The sequence below is a fragment of the Buteo buteo genome, chromosome 5, assembly GCF_964188355.1.
Source record: "Buteo buteo chromosome 5, bButBut1.hap1.1, whole genome shotgun sequence".
Lineage (NCBI taxonomy): Eukaryota > Metazoa > Chordata > Aves > Accipitriformes > Accipitridae > Buteo > Buteo buteo.
This window is the reverse complement of record NC_134175.1, coordinates 48,122,747-48,139,714: the sequence shown is the minus strand read 5'-3', so window position 1 is coordinate 48,139,714 and position 16,968 is coordinate 48,122,747. Positions and strand designations below refer to the sequence as shown.

General features: G+C 43.7%; 1 protein-coding gene across 4 annotated transcripts in view; it reads left to right on the top strand.

Annotated features, from left to right (window-relative positions):
• LOC142031460 (von Willebrand factor D and EGF domain-containing protein-like) overlaps positions 1-16,968 on the top strand; it is a 188,196-nt gene that overhangs the window by 43,632 nt on the left and 127,596 nt on the right. For all 4 annotated transcript variants that reach the window (XM_075028942.1, XM_075028941.1, XM_075028939.1 and 1 more), the window contains exons 3-4: positions 4,843-5,071; positions 7,648-7,880. In XM_075028942.1, the coding sequence (XP_074885043.1) occupies positions 4,843-5,071; positions 7,648-7,880 (462 nt within the window). The remainder of the gene's footprint in view (positions 1-4,842; positions 5,072-7,647; positions 7,881-16,968) is intronic.

The window sequence follows — 16,968 nt, the reverse complement described above, 5'->3', positions numbered from 1 at the left end:
GTCCCATTGTTTTGGCAAAGGGGGATCAAATTTAATTTTTTTTTCATTTAGGTTTTCTGAACCGAATTATTTAAAAGATTAGCTGGTGCCTAATTACGAATCAAAAATACTTAATGAATGCTTACCTGCCACATAGAGGTGTTGCGGAGATTAATTAGGTAAGGTTTATAAAATGCTTTGAAGATTAAAAACACCACTTAATTGTAATTGGATAAAGTATGAAAGGATACTGAGCACTAAAGAAGCCTGGAAACAGCCTAAAACCTCCTTTTTGCATTAGATAAGTTCTCATTTGTGCAAGCTGTGCCACTGGATAGCTGATTCAGATGCACTGAATGACCTAAATTTAGGTCATTTACAACAATATAGTTTACTTCACTAACTTCCCATGACAATGATCAGTTGCAAGTCCAAGTAAACATGTCAACCGAAGCAACCAAATGCTTGTGATCTCTTCCGTAGAGTGTTAATGAGACATCCACTGCAGCTCACCATCCAGGACACTGCTTAAAGACACGTAAGGGAGACAGGGTCTGTAGGGAGAGGGACTATTTCTCATCAAACCTACCAATGTACTCAGAGATAAATGGACAGACTGTGGGCACACATGTATTTTCCAGTGCTGCTGCCATTGTAGCTTACTTTTCTTCCTGCTTGCGTAGCTTCCATTTTGAGTGGGAAGCACGGGTATTTTGCATGCCACAGCAATAGTGCTCCTGTGCAGTCTAAATTACGTAGATCGCCTGGAGAACCCCAGCAAAGCCAGGGCCTGATCCCCACCACCGGCTTCCCAGCAGACGAGCTCCTGCCTGTGACAGACTGGCAGAGTTTGCTCTTCTGGGGAAGCAGCTGTATAATTCCTCTTCTTCAGTTTGGAAATGCTGCTGAATTATGGTGTGAGATTCCCACAGCTTCGTGCTATTCATAGAGCAGCCATGACTGTAGTTATTGCAGGTAAATGCTATATCTTAAATGCCAATCGTTTACTACCTCTGTATTCCATTTTCTGTTTACTCTCCCAAATGACGGCTACAAAATTTAATGCTAATTATGCTACAGCTGGGACTTGAAAATTTTGGCTTTTTGAAGTCTCTTCTCCGAGACTTTTTTTTTTAAATATTTTTTCTTTGTTTTTTTTTCTGTTCTTATCTGTAACGCTGGTTGAATACATGAATATACATTTGCCCTTGCCTTCCCAGGTCTGCTTTCTAATTCACAGAGGCCTCACACAGCAAATCCTTTCGGCTAGCATGGGGCAACTCGTCTAACTGAGATGGACAACTTGTAGCTCAAAGCCAAAAATAAATGCACTTATGTCATAAGGCTGCCAGGAAAACAGAAATATTTGATTTATACTCAAATCCTTCCTTGGCCAGCCTGTAATACTGTATCATAGTTTGTTACAATAACTTGCTTTCTCACAGTCTGACTTTTCCTGGGTGCAAAATCAGTCAAAAGGGTTCATTACTGCTTGTAATTTGTGCACATTACATAATAAACTATTTTGCTCAAACGGTTTCAGCGCAAGATTTGCCAGAACAAATCCAGGGTGCTGCAGATCACAGCGGGGTGTTATCAGAAAGCCTGCACACAATGCTGGCGGCTGACATCAGCGATGCTAATCCATACTTTCTCGAGCACTGAAATGGCTCACAGACTTGTGGCGAGGATAAATACAAAGAGGGAGAAAGTCACCATCCTCTTATTTCAGCATTGGTTTTTCTCCTTTATGTGATAACAGGGGATGCAGACCCACTTTTACGCATGGACCGCATTTTGTCTTTTTTTTGCAGCCAGAATGCACTTGCGTCTGTCTATTTATCTTTATGGCCAACAGCACAGCAGATAGATGGGTGTCTCATTAATGAATTTATCTTTTCAGCACTGCTGCAAGGCAGGGAAGTACTATTACCATCTCAGCCACCTCTACTTCTAGTTTAGAGATAAGGAAGTGAGGTACACAAAGAGTAAGTGATTTGCCCAAGCTCAGGCAGCAGCTGGGGAAACTGAGGCACCGTGCGTGCCTGGCCAGAGGCAGCCCAGTGGCCGCACTCCCAAATGGAGCAGTGCTGACATGTTGGGGCCAGTTACACTGGCAAAGGCAGGAGCAAATGGATGCAACAGCTTATTTTGAGCAGCAAAAGGTCTTCTACAGAAAATCGTTGGAGTATTTTTTCAGTTTGTTCAGCCATGGGTGCAAATGTTCCTTGAGCCACAGGTATTTGCAGGAGATCAAGTCACCTCAAAGCGATGAAGGTCACCCTTCAGCAACCAAATGTCATTAAAAGGCGACAACAGCCCTTTGCAGCGGCTGTTAGCAGCATTGGGGGAATGCTTCCTATGGCATGAGCGGTGCTGGCATCCCTCCTCTTCCTCCTCCTCCTCCTTCTCTTCCTCCTTGTTGGGCAGCGAGCACCGGTGCCAGCCGTGGGGTCAGGTCCTCAGGAGAGCACCCCAGGAGGGATGGGTAGGCTGCGCTGTGTCTCCTTACCAAAATATTTTCCTTCGGGGCTTTCTGTGAGCTCGCACACACCCGTGGAGCTCCAGCACTCATTCATCTCTTCTGCTCTGTGCCCCCCTACTCTAATTCTTCCCAGCCTGTGGGGTTCAAAACACCTACGAGGTACACTCACAAATACCTGCATTTCAATGGCATTTGAAAAATAATGATTCAGTCCAGAAACCTTTACTCCCGCATGCAGAGGCACTGATGTCAGCAGTTACCTGGAGTAAAAGGAAATTCAAGGTGCAAGTATCTCAGCAAGAAGATAAAATTTGTACGAAGCAGAGACCGCTGAGCTCCTGTTGCCATCCTTCTCTTCGTGCCCGTCCTTCTTCCTTCGCATACAGTACTTCTTCTCTGGATGATGTTTGCTCCAGTCTTCTGTGTAATTACAGGTGTATGCTTATAAACATGCTTTGGAAACAGGTTACTTCACATCAAATCTCGTTCTCTAGGTCAGAATTTCACCAGGATAGAACAAATTCCCAACATCTGCATTTTTCCCAGCACAGAAAGCACTGGTGTCCCTTAAAGCTGTAGATAAATAAGCAGAACAAACCTCTTAAAAAGTTACACACAACGTGGCTTTTAAATAAAGGAAGGGAAGGGATGTGTCTAAAGTTCCACATAAAAGTATTTTCATGCTGATCCCCTCCTCTCCTTTGCTAACTCAACGCCGGCACGCTATTCCTCCCCGGGGACCTGCTGCTCTGGATGACCTCCAGTGCCTTCTGCAGGGACACTGGGAACACTGGCACCTGAACGGGAGGGCAGGGTCAGCCCCTCTGCTCGGCCGCTGCCACATTTCTGGGGGATAAAAAAAGACTTTGGACAATTTTAATGGTGTCTCTTGTTTTCAGAAGCTTGACAATAACTAGCTCCAAAAGGAAATCAGACTGTGTCATGCCATATGCTTTAATTTCTTCAAATACTTTCTTCTTCTGGGTGTGCAGCCCCCGCTTCCCCGTCCCTGCTTTCTGGCTTGTATAGCTCCCAGGTAAAATTCAAACTACAGGAGGGCACTGGCGCGTGACTTAATAAATTTATCCTTTGACTTTCACCGCTTCCCCTGCTGTCACAAACAACTTTTGATCTTAAAAAGTGAAGCAGCAATCCCAGGCCAATGGGAAAAAATAGTGGGTTTTTCTTTTTCAATGTGATCTATAGCCAAATGTTCACACCAGGAGGAAGCGTGTCCCTGGAGTCGGACTATTAGAGATAGTTCACTATCGCTGGCTGAAGAAATGCAAAGCAACGGCAGCAGTCACGCTCTGTGGAACATGACTGATATCTGGGAGTAAATTATTTTCAGTATTTGGTAATAATTTTCAAACTTTAGCTCAAATATCTGTATGCTTTGCATATTGGCAAATGGTAGGTAACAGTGCAGAATAACGAGTTACCATTGTAATTGGCTGTGTATATTTTATTAGGCTCCAATTATACCTAATCTCCTCACTGAGGTACTTAAAGACAGCTTTGGATAATCATGTCCCTCTAGTCAGTGGGAAGAGCCAGGCAGGTACAGAGGGCAATTCAGATCCGAGATGCCTGAACATCCATCTGTAAGTTGAGAAAGATAAATCTGGTGCAGCCTCTCCCAGCCATGACTCCAAATACCGTAGTTTAAACCATTTAGGACTAACCCCTTCTACTTTGGGATTTCCTATGTTCAGGGTATTCAGGGAATCTGTTAATAGATAGAAGCCTGAAGGTCAAAAACCCCAGAAAATGTGATCAAATCATGTATACCCTGCACATGTGCTTCTTACATCCTCCAGATGTGTTTCCCTTCAGGAACGAGGGAGAGGCTCAGGTCCCAGAGATGTGTCCAGGATGTGCTGGAGGGGTAGGGCAGGAGCTGTCAGGACAACGGCAGCTGAAGCTGCAGCTGTTTTGGAGGAAGGTGCTGGTGTGTGATGTTCTGGGCGTAGCGGTGTCCTGCTTCAGGATGGTCCTAACATCGTCTTGCCCCTCGTGCTCTGTCAGCCTTTGCTTTCTTCTGCCACAGACGAAGGACGGATGGGAATGGCCAGCTGGCGCGGCCCAAACTGTGCTTCCCAGAGAAGGGATCTAACCTGTTTACATGCTTTCATCTCTTTCATACAAACCAACCGAAAATAGAGGAAAATACTTTGGAATCCAGTTATTGTGTTCTTTGAGAATTTTATCTGTGTAAAGTCACCTCCCTAAACCGAGCAAGACATTTTCATCCCCACCTACACAGCTTTTTCACTGACCCTCCAAGTTCACCACACTCAAATTCTTGGGTTTTAGTGATTCTCCACGGAGTCTTACCCCTTTCGCCTGTAAACGGTTTCTTTTGTGTGCACCTTCAGATGAATAAATGCGGGACGCAAGCTCCAGTGTGGCTGTCGCTGAAGTCCGAATCCCTGCCAGTTCCCGGTGAGAGCAAGCGGCTCACGGCCTGTGCTACCTGGCAGGTCTTCTTCGGGGGCACCAAGGACTGCTGCTTGTTTCGGATACCCGTCGCCGTCAGGAACTGCGGGGAATTCTTTGTGTACCTCCTGCAGCCTACTCAAGGATGCATGGGCTACTGCGCGGAAGGTGAGGATCAGTGAAGTGTTTATCAATAAGGTTGCATATGTTTCTCTGGCTCTGTGTTCAAAGGTCCTGGTATTGCAATGCACATCTCGGTGACCTTGCAAGTCAAGCATCGCTCCCAGCAAGATGCAGACCGTGTAGAAAATAAATCAGCAGCAGTCCAAGGTGTTCCTGAAGAATAGCTATTATTACCAGTGCAAAATGTAATCTGGTGTGTATTACTGAAGTGTTCTTTGCTTGGTTACAGTTCACATGTAACCTTTCCTACTGTCTTTGGCTCCACTTTGGCTTGAAGTTGCACACGTAGTGAGCGGAGGCATCTCGGTTTTATTGAGGCACTGTACCCACGACACTGTATCTAAGGTCTGTACTTATCTTCAATAATCCAGTATCCCCCCAAAAAAGATAATTCTGAAACTCCAGAAAGAAAAAAACCCCCAACAGATAACATCTTTTTCATGACATTTATATAATTACTCTCGTCAGAAATAATTTTCAGCCTACTACAAGAGATCTAACCTCTGTTCAGTAGCTAGGAAACAAAGGAATAGCAGAAAGCAATTGCTCACTCAGTTAAACCTTCTGAACTTCAGAGCATGTTCAGGTGCATATAGATTTAGTCAGAAAAGACAGTTCTTTCTCAAAAGGAAAAAAATACTTTCATACTTTCCTTTCAGCATTTTTGGACAGAGACATGACACACTGACAAACTAGGGTTATCACCTTTCAATCAGGCAAAATTCAAGCTTAAATAGATTTTAAAGTGAGAGATATCTATTTTCTTATCTTTATCAATATTTTAACATTCCCACATGAAGAAGAGGGAGAAAAAAGGCTCAAAGAAAGTGAGATTAATTCACTATTTGAAATTAAAAATATCCATTAAAATAAATGAAACTGCTATTTAATTTCCACGATTCTGTCTCAGAAATGACTTTTTAGCTGAATACAGCCATTTTCCAGTTTAAGTTTGGGGTTTTTTTAAACTATAAGATTTCCAGTGCCCTTGCTTGAAGAATTTTTTTACCAATACCTTTTGGGTGATTAGTTTTGTCCTTTCTGTTGATCCACACTTGTTTAGCAATGTAAATCTGCCTGCGTTTTTCATAAAAGGTTTGTCCCTCTCCACCTATCCCAAACCAATGACATTCTGCCTTTTTCTTACCACTGCCGTTGAAACTTTCACCTTTTTCCTAGGCATTTCAGTGAGGTCCAGCTCTCCCGAGTCTTTAACTTCTTGTCTTTAGGATGTTTTTGCAGTATCGAGTATTGGATGGAAAACATCCAAAGCTGGGGTTGTTAACTCCCTGTCTTAAATGCAGCTGTGAACATTGCACCACAGGAGCCTCTCCGCAGCCCCAGAGCCGGGTCCAGCTGGCATCGTCACGGCTTCTTGCCGGGGTCAATACCCCAGCCCCGTCCGCTGGCGGCTCCCAAACAGGACATCGGTTGGAACTTCTAAGCTGCAAAACAAAATGAATTTAAAGCTTCATAGCTTGGCAGGAAGGACACGGCTGGGAAAAGCAGCGTACGTGCTTGCAATTCTGCTCACATCTTCCCATGAGCTGATCACCTAACTTTGTCCTTCTGGAATAATTTCCTGCAGAAAGTCATGATGTGAGCCACAGTTTGAGGCAGCTTCCCTTAGAAACAAAAGAGAAAAGGATATAAACAACTGGCCCTTATTCATTTTTTAAGTAACTTGTTTCTTTTTCTTACCTCTTGTTATTTGCGCTGGACAGATGTTAACATATTGGTTCTTCATTCTGCTATAACAGCCTCATACCTGACTCTCTTGGGCTTCCATAATATTTTCTACACTACTCCAAAAAAGTTACTTAATTTATCCTTTCAAAGCATCTGAACCAGCTTCATGTTCCATTTGAGTCTGAGTCTCTAGAGATGAAAGAACATCACCCTACAGTATTATACATCTTTTTGTTTCTACTTTCTAGGTGAGTTTAACAGGAAGAAAAGTTTCAAGCTTCATTACTCGTTGAAGCCTATAGAAAGCAGGCTGTATTTTTAGAGCAATGGCACTATTCTGGGCAGAGGGAGATTATATTGAGCAGACTCAGCCTAGGTATGTCCCAGAACAGCCTGGAAAGGATCTTCACAGCATGGCAATATGGGCTGGGTGTTCTCTGAGAGTTGGTTTACCTCTGCAACATAATGATTTCTCATATCTCTTCTGTACTTATTGCAAAACTTGGATCAAAAGGCTGTGCTTCAGGGGAATGCAAAGCTGATGGCCTTTGGCAGAGTAATTAATTTGTATTAATCTGTTTCATTTCAATAACATTTTTCTTACTGCAAAATAAAAAAAAAAACCATAACCAAACACAAAAAAACCAGGTCAACTATTAAAACAACAATGGGTAGTCAGTATACAACTAGCAATTTTTGGACTTGGTATGAAATACATTTTCTTGCTTGCATAGTTAATAATCAAATCACAAGAATATAAAATGTAACATTTCTCCCATGTTTAGTTATATTGAAATCTTCTTGCTGAGTGAACAACTGTGAGATTAAAATAACATTTTGTGCTACATCCTTCTTTTGTTTCCTTCTTCCAGACAAACTCACAAGCCTGGCTTTGCAACCGGTGATAACTCCCGAGCTTGTGCAAGGTCGCGTCCACCTGAAGTGCGCTTTCAGCCACCCCCCCTCAAAGCCGCCGCTGCGGTACGTGGTGGTCTGGTCGCGCCTGTCCACCCCTGGCAAGAAAGAGCAGGTTCAACGCGACACCACCCTGCAGTCGTTTTCCTATGTAGAGATGAACGGCGTCAATCTCAGATTGGGAGACACGGTAATGTCACCCCACCTTCGGCAAAAAAGGTCAAACACTTGGGGGGATCAAATCCTTTTCTTAAACCTTTGTTGTGTTTTTATCAGTGCTGCTCCTCGCTCACTATACTTACAACTACTGCAGAAAACTGTTTCGCCACAAGATTATTAAATAGCGTTTACCAGATTCAGGATCTGTAACATTTCTTTAAATTGCTGTGAGTTCACAGAAGCTATCCATTTTACTATTTTCTAAAGGCAACTTGAATATTTGCACTTACATTGCTGCTTGAATGCCATGAAGTTGGTATGAGTAGCAGGTACATGTGCCTGAGCCAATTTTTGCTTAGTACTTTTTGTATCTTTCAGCAGCAAGAATTTGCAGTAGAGGCAGGCTCAGTTATATGCACTCAGTAATTTTTATACTCATGGACCAGAGACACAATAACATCTTTTCACAGAAAAGAAGGATGGTACATTTTAAAATAGAGGGAGGTTTATTTTATGGTCTTTTTCATGGTGTTCTGCCTCTCTGATTCCAAATTCTTGGTTCAATAGCATACTGAAAGATAGAGTTCATTACAAAACAATCTTTAAGAAGTATATTTGATGGCTTACATAGCAACACAGATCTAGTTTCAACAACAACAACAAAACAGAAGCCAATACAAGATGTGGAAAAAATTGACTTGTGTATGAATTCATGGCCTTTCATGGTACAGAAACAAGACTTTTAAAGTTAAATTAGGTTCATAACTTTTATAGGCAGAGAACCATTAGTGATGCTACAACAAACTGAAAAAATAAACAGGGATAATGGCCTTGTGTTAAAAGTAGGTTGGAAATAGTCTTGGTGTTTTGCAGCTCTTCTTTGAGATATTTAAGATGTTTAAGAAATGTGAACAAGCTTTTCCAGTTCTTGAAAGGATGAGTCATTTATATCAGTAGCACAATCTAGATAGTTTTTTCTCATTTCTCCTTGTAATTATGCCTCCTGAGTTCAGAATCTGACTGATGCTGCCCTCACTTACTTTACAACATGAGGCAGAAAATTCTGCCAGTTTAAGACAAGTTTGTGTTACGAAGAGATATTTTCATCAAAATAATTTCACTTGCAATCACTTCAAATCTAGTTTTAACAATCCTAAGAGATTCAGACAAAATATAGTTCTGTTAACTAGTAGCATCACCAAATCTTTATAAGACCATTTTTATTATATTAAGTTTTCAGTAAGCCCTTCTTTGTCCTCTGCTGAAACTACATGTTTAATTTAGTGGGTTTAGTGAGACTAAAATGTTCTCTTCCTTGCTAGATTTTTTTTAAAGGTCTTCATGGCCTATTTGACTAATTATAATTATCCATAAATCATCACTGGTGAAAACCAAGCAATGAAGCCTCAGCTGTAACTGATAATTCAGATTTACATAATAATGATTAAAAAAAGCATTTCACTCTGTTTGCCATCCCACTCTGGGTGTCTGATAAGTCACAAAGGGGCAGACTCTCCTTTCACCTCCAGTGGTGTAAACCTGAAGCAACTTAGTAAGCGGTGGAGACCAGTGACGAGTGGTGTTCCTCAGGGGTCGGTATTGGGACCGGCGCTGTTTAACATCTTTGTCAGCGACATGGACAGTGGGATTGAGTGCACCCTCAGCCAGTTTGCCGACAACACCAAGCTGTGTGGTGCAGTCGACACGCTGGAGGGAAGGGATGCCATCCCGAGGGACCTTGACAGGCTGGAGAGGTGGGTCTGTGCAAACCTCATGAAGTTCAACAAGGCCAAGTGCAAGGTCCTGCACATGGGTCGGGGCAATCCCAAGCACAAATACAGGCTGGGCCATGAGTGGATTGAGAGCAGCCCTGAGGAGAAGGACTTGGGGGTGTTAGTTGACAAGAAGCTCAACAGGACCTGGCAATGTGTGCTTGCAGCCCAGAAAGCCAACCGTATCCTGGGCTGCATCCAAAGAATCGTGACGAGCAGGTCGAGGGAGGTGATTCTCCCCCTCTACTCTGCTCTCATCAGACCCCACCTGGAGTACTGCGTTCAGCTCTGGGGCCCCCAACAAAAGAAGGACATGGACCTGTTGGAGCGAGTCCAGAGGAGGGCCACGAAGATGATCAGGGGGCTGGAGCACCTCTCCTATGAAGACAGGCTGAGAGAGTTGGGATTGTTCAGCCTGGAGAAGAGAAGGCTCCAGGGACACCTTACAGCCGCCTTCCAGTACCTAAAGCGGGGCTACAGGAAAGCTGGAGAGGGACTTTTTCCAAGGGCATGTAGTGATAGGACAAGGGGTAACAGTTTTAAACTGAAAAAGGGTAGATTTAGATTAGTTGTGAGGAAGTTCTTCACTGTGAGGGTGGTGAGGCACTGGAACAAGTTGCTCAGAGAGGCTGTGGCTGCCCCATCCCTGGCAGTGTTCAAGGCCAGGCTGGATGGGGCTTGGAGCAACCTGGTCTAGTGGAAGGTGTCCCTGCCCACGGCAGGGGGGTCGCAACTAGATGATCTTTAAGGTCCCTGACAACCCAAACCATTCTCTGATTCTATGGCTACCACAAAGGAAAGGTGACACCACTAAAGGGAGAGTCAAACCCTGGGGACCAAACTCTGCCACACAGAGGCCATTTGTAACTTCCACCTGCCCATGAAAGATGCAGGTTGAAGGCTTTTTTTCTCAAGCAGCTTTAAAGGGAGGTCAGATCCCCACTGACAAAAGCCATATTAGAGAGGAGACAATGAATTGAGAACACTTTCCAGTTCTCTTTCCCCTTCGCCATCCACAGCCCGGTGGTAGCATCCCCATGGCTGCACACTGCCAGGGTGCATGGGTGGCATTCAGAGCTGAATTTGTCCCCCAGGACGCAGAATTTGCAGCGTTTTGAAAACTGCTTGCTTTTTTTTAACCTACTCTTCATCTACCTGCACATAGCCTGAATTTGGTCTCAGTGCTTTCCTAGCCTGAAATTAGCATCTTCTCTGTTCGTTTCTTGATAAAAAAGCTACAGCCAAGTGAGAAGATTTTTTTTTTAATCACCTTTTAGGTGATTGATATCTACGCTATTTTTTACCTGTCAAAAATTCTCCAGGTAATAGGTTAGTCACATAATAGAATATCTATTGATATATTTTAATACACAGTCAAACCTTAGAGAAGAGTTGAGATTTACCGGCCAACATTTCTGAACTTGTATTGACTAAACAGCCAGTTATTTTTTAATAGCCATCATGTGTGCTTTTCTCCCCCATCTTTGGGCTCCAATTTTGTTATTTCAGACAGTAATGTTGGCAGTATAATGTTCGCAAAACTATTGCAGCCTTAAATAAATCTATAAAATGCCGCTATTTCTATATAAACACTGAAAGAAGCCTACTGCATCTGATATGAAAATCCTGGCATTCCTAAGCCTTATTTATGCGATAGTGACAGAGGTCATTTCATCCCTCAAGGCACAGCCATCTATAAATTATAGCGGCACACTGTGAGTAATGAGTTATGCTAAGAAAGGTGTTTAGAAGAAAACCGTGCAGATTTTGCTCAGCACAGCAATCCAAAAGTTCATACGGCAAGAAGCATTTTTCACCGTACATAAACTATGATGCGCATTGTAAAATAAAAATGTTTAAGCAAAACCAGGCTTTCTGAGCTGTGCGCTGGAAGTGGCTGCTTTGCATGGCACTCTGCAAGAGCAGAATAACACACCCCAGTAAAAAAAGGACTGTAAATTAGTGCCTCAATATATAAAATAACTAATTTTCACTCACAAGGGGAGTGGAATTTCCCCCTGCTTAAATACTAATCCCATCTCAACCACTGGACTTGACAAAATCAACAACAGAAATAGGAAGACCTGCCTATTTGTAGGTTACGCCCGAGTTTACAATGTCTTTCTCAAACTTCAGGTAGAAAATGAGGAGCATGCCCACAGAAACAGAGCTCTGGGTGGACTTGAACAGAGATTTTAAAGCAGAAAAGGTCAAAGAGATGATGAACCAAATTCTGCAGCTGATAAGACACCTTACTACTGCCCTGGGAAAATTTCTTTCCTTAGCAGATGAATGACCTACAGTCAGCCTCCACACACTGTTTGGCCATTTGGCAACTAGAAAGAGCTGCCTTCTTTATAGATAGTGAGTAGCAAAGTGACTAGAGCTGGACTTCCCGCAGTGTCGGGTCACGCCGCTGCACCGGCTCCCTCCCTTCTGCAGCCGAGAGCCCATCACAGGGAGCAATTTGTGTTCAAAAGCTTTAGGGTCTAGTTTATTAATTAACTCGAAGTTGGATTCTCCCTACTTGCCCCTTCCCGCTAACCCTTCTGGAAGGCCTTTCCAAAGACTTTGTTCCTACCCCTTTCTGCAAATACCTACAGCCAGATCATTTCTTCGAGCTAATGAGAACCATTTTCTTTTTTTTAGCTCCGGCTTCCCTAGAAATGCCATCCTTCAGCTCTGCTCATCCTTTGCTCTTTTCATCTAGGCTGTAAACCACAGCTCGCTCCCACACGTACACGCTCCCCAGCTCCCAGCAGAGCGACTCCTCGAGGCTTTTCTAACCCTGGCCCATTAGCGTTTAATAGAGCAGACAACAGCAGCTCGGAGGTCTTGATAACCATCCTGAGACACCCTTTCACCTGGCATGATTGATTCTCTGCCCAACCCTTCACCTGCAGGCCATGAGTGTGGCTGAGTGACTCTACCCTTGCAGCCCCAGCCGGCCTTTTGACACGGGTGATGTAGTTGGGAGGGTAGATCCAATCCTGGAGTTAATAGAGTTAATCACCCACGGCTTAGGCACCTGCACCTTACTAGCAGCACGCAGACCTCCCTGCCCAGTGAATGGGAAGAAGGAGGTTGAGAAGGGAGCTTCCCACAGGTGGGCAACATAAATTACTGACTGGCACGGTATTGCTGAATTCCCACACCTCCCAGGAGATCGGATGTCTGAGTCAGGAAAGTGCCTCCATCTACTTTTTAATCCAGACCTGCAGCTCCTACTGAGATGTACCTGGCTGTATGTAGTCCTTGAAAGATCACTATTAGTAAAGGTAAATTTTTCAACTTTAAACCGTTGCTGTTGTCACTGTGGGGCGTCTGGCACTACAATACAGCTCAAGTGCTTGCTGGAGAGGTGGGAAATGGGTAGCTGGTCCTCCCAGCGATGAGCTGCATGTATATCCTGCCCTTCCCGAGGGAGCATCCCATCCCCAGGGCACAGGACTTTTTCAATCTGAATTTTGTGCCTAGAAGTAATTTTCTGCCCTATGGGAAGATCTGCCAGCCCATGGGGTAAAGGGAGCAGCCCACACCCAGAAGCAATCTGGTCATCCTGTCTGAGGGCACCCTTACATTTCTGTCCCTTTAAAAGGGGTAATGAAAAAATATAATTTGATTTTTTTAACAGATCCAATGAGTTTGTGGAAAAATACTGCCTAACCTGTCATGGCCATCAGCATACTGCTGTCAGTGGTGCTTTTATCTCTTTGCTTTAAAAAGGCTGCATCCTGAGATGGGGCGGGTGGGTAAGAAGAGAAAGAAAAATTTGATTATTGAACTGGAGAAAAAGAGCTACTATTTAGCTGAAGGCAGAAAAAAACCTTCCTCAGAGTGACTATCATAATAATAATGTGACAAACTGTCAACCTGTAGCTCAGTAGCCGATGAACATATCTGCTGATTGTGAAGTGAAGTATGTACCTAAAAAGGTAAAGGCACTACAAGGGGAGGAATTATATAAAAGACAGAAATAAAATGTAACTCATGATGGCTGTCCGTACACTTTGAATTTGCAAAGTTTGTGGTAATCTCCAAAAGTGCTGAAGATAGAACTGGAATGGACTGATAGTCTAAGAATATCTCAGTGTAATTTTACAGAGTAGTTTTTTATTTTAGTGTTCGGTGCTTGTATTGGGTCTGCATGGCAAGGTTTTTGTAGCAGGGTGGCTACAGGTGTGGCTTCTGTGAGAAGCTGCTAGGAGCTTCTCCTATGTCTGACTGCCAGCCAGCTCCAAGACGGACCCGCCGCTGGCCAAGGCCGAGCCCATCAGCAACAGTGGTAGTGCCTCTGGGAGAACATTTAAGAAGGGGGGAAAAGAAAACTGTACTAGTGCAGCCAAGAGAGGAGTGAGAATATGTGGGAGAACCAGCCCTGCAGACCCCCAGGTCAGTGAAGAAGGAGGGGGAGGAGATGCTCCAGGCACCAGAGCAGAGATTCCCCTGCAGCCCGTGGGGCAGACCATGGTGAGGCAGGCTGTCCCCCTGCAGCCCAGGGAGGTCCACGGGGGAGCAGATCTCCACCTGCAGCCCGGGGAGGACCCCACGCCGGAGCAAGGGGATGCCCAAAGGAGGCTGGGACCCCATGGAGAGAGGAGCCCAGGCTGGAGCAGGTTTTCTGGCAGGACTTGTGACCCCGCGGGGGACCCATGTTGGAGCAGGCTGTGCCTGAAGGACTGCAGCCCAGGGAAGGGACCCACGCTGGAGCAGTTCGTGAAGAACTGCAGCCCGTGGGAGGGACCCCACGGTGGAGCAGAGGAAGAGTGAGGAGTCCTGCCCCTGAGGAGGAAGAATTTGCAGAGACAAGGTGTGAGGAACTGACCCCAACCCCCATTCTCCATCCCCCTGCACTGCTGGGAGGGGAGGAGGTGGAGAAAATTTGGAGTGGAGTTGAGCCTGGGAAGACGGGAGGGGTAGGGGGCAGGTGTTGTTTTAACATTTGGTTTTATTTCTCATTATCCTACTCTGATTTGATTGGTAATAAATTAAATTAATTTTTTTGCCAAAGTCGAGTCTGTTTTGCCCGTGATGGTAATTGGTTGAGTGATCTCTCCCTGTCCTCATCTCGACCAATAAGCCTTTTGTTATGTTTTTCTCTCCCCTGTCCAGCTGAGGAGGGGAGTGATAGAGCAGCTTGTCCAGCCAGGGTCAGCCCACCACAGTGCTTTATCAATAAAATGTACCTCTAAAATATATACATGAGAAAATACAATGCTTGCAGGGAGCGAGGCTGGGTTCTGACATTTCCCAGGATGTTGCTTTGGGGAAGATCACCAGGTTGTGCTTCCATTGGTGCCAGGAATACTCATGTGCAACCCTGCTGCCTCTCCTTACAGCTCCCTGCTTGGCAGGAACGCTCCACATGACATGTTGAGAGGGAAGTCTCTGTGTGAACATTTTAAGTAAAAAGCAGTGAAGCCAAAAGTGCAAACAGCCCGGCAAGTTTAAATATAGTATCTGCAATGCAGGTGCATTCAGTTTGTTCAATAAGCTCTACAAGGGGATCAGTATTATTTTAATAGAGGGAATATATGTTATCTGAACTCTGTTGTCGCCGCCTTGTCAGATCCTGATTTTGCAGACTCTCCCTGTGGCAGCTGTAGGAGAAGCAGCAGGAGGAAGATCAACACTCGCCTTCTGCCTTCCCAGCAGAAGAACTGTTCTGCAAACTCTGTAAGCTGAACACGAGCCTTTAGGGAATGCTTGGGGATAAAAAATATCTAATGATAACAGGGGCTTATTACCTTGAGGAGACAACGACTTGTTCTCCTTTGGAAGCAAACCGGCTGACTATGAAGTATCTGAGGAATTTTAACTGTAAAGTACCTCTGTGAGGTCCACGTCTTCCCCCCACACCCAGTACACCCAGTACGACCTCAAGGCTTCCATCTAGGTAACAGAAAAGTAACACCACTTTCTTTGAGCCAAACTGGCTGGAGCTGTCAGCAAAAGAATATTTATGAAGGCAAAAATGACCTAAAAGGCACATAAACCCAGGACTGAGCTGGACTGGAAATAATCCACCTGAAGAGCATATAAAACACTTAATTTTTCCCATAGCCATACAAATGACTCTGTATTGCCAGTGGGGCATTTTTGTTGTGTGCAAATGAGTTAAGAAAGAGTATTCTTCAGTTTGGACGAAAATCATGAGTTGATGGTAATGAAGAGGGTTTTTAGGGTGGTAAAAGAAATATTCCAGAGTGGTATGTAACCTATGCCCACCTGACCACGCGAATAGGGGAATATTCTGGTTTTGATCTTGTTTTGCTGATACTGGTCATGAGGGTCGTGCCTGAGCTAGCAGGTGAGAGCTTGCGAGAGCAGCACGGCCAGTGGGTGGTGATGGAAAATCCATCCAAAGGAGTTTATGACAATAGAAAATAAATTAGATTGGTCCAATTCTTCCTCATGGGTTACTTGAGGCTTAAAAAAGGCAGTAGCTATAAATATGCCATCTGACTATTTGGAATTGATTTAGTATGACACAATCTGTTACTTCATTTCCGAGAATAGGCCAAAAAAAAAAATATTCAGAACTACTGAATTCAGAGCCTATTGTCATTTGCTTTAAGGAAAATTTCTGTAGTTTAATCTTATGATCCTAGAAATTATGTTAGCAGTTTGGGTTTTCTGAAATCAATGAAACATTAAGATGGCAGATGGTGTGCGGTTTCAGCAGAGATAAAGGTTGCGTGACTGTGCTAGGAATAAAACTTAAATGGCCTTGTACATTGTGTCTGGTGGAGTTTTTTTTGTTTGGGGGGAATTTTTTTAATTTTTTTTTAATATAAACCCTGTAGGCACATCTGCATCATCTTTTATAATGCAATAAGAAAGAAAAAAAAGGAGCTTCTTATATTGCTGACACAGTTTCTGAGACTGGATGACTGTCAAACTAATTTAAATTAAAAAAACCTGCTTACAAACATGGTACAGAGCGAGGATATCTGATCCAGTGGACAGACTGAAGTCTGGGATCCCAAGGGCTAATGTCCTAATCCTGACAGTAACATCTATGAACAATGAAATTCTCCCTAATTAAAATGAGTTAATATCACTAACAGAGGTGTTTGAAAAACTACAGAAGAAAACACATTGTAAGCATTCAGTGTTATTAATTGTTATTAATTAAGACAGAAGCCATGTTTCTTGCTTATTAAATGCATCAAAAAATCTTCCAAATCTCAAGATTTAGGCATAAATATTTTTAAAGCGTAAACCCCTGAAATATGTTTCAACAGTAGAAAAAAAGCTTAACGACTGTGATCAACAGGAATAATTATATGAATAATTATATGAATTTTCTTCAAGAAAAGCTATAGCATATGCTGGTTATCTATT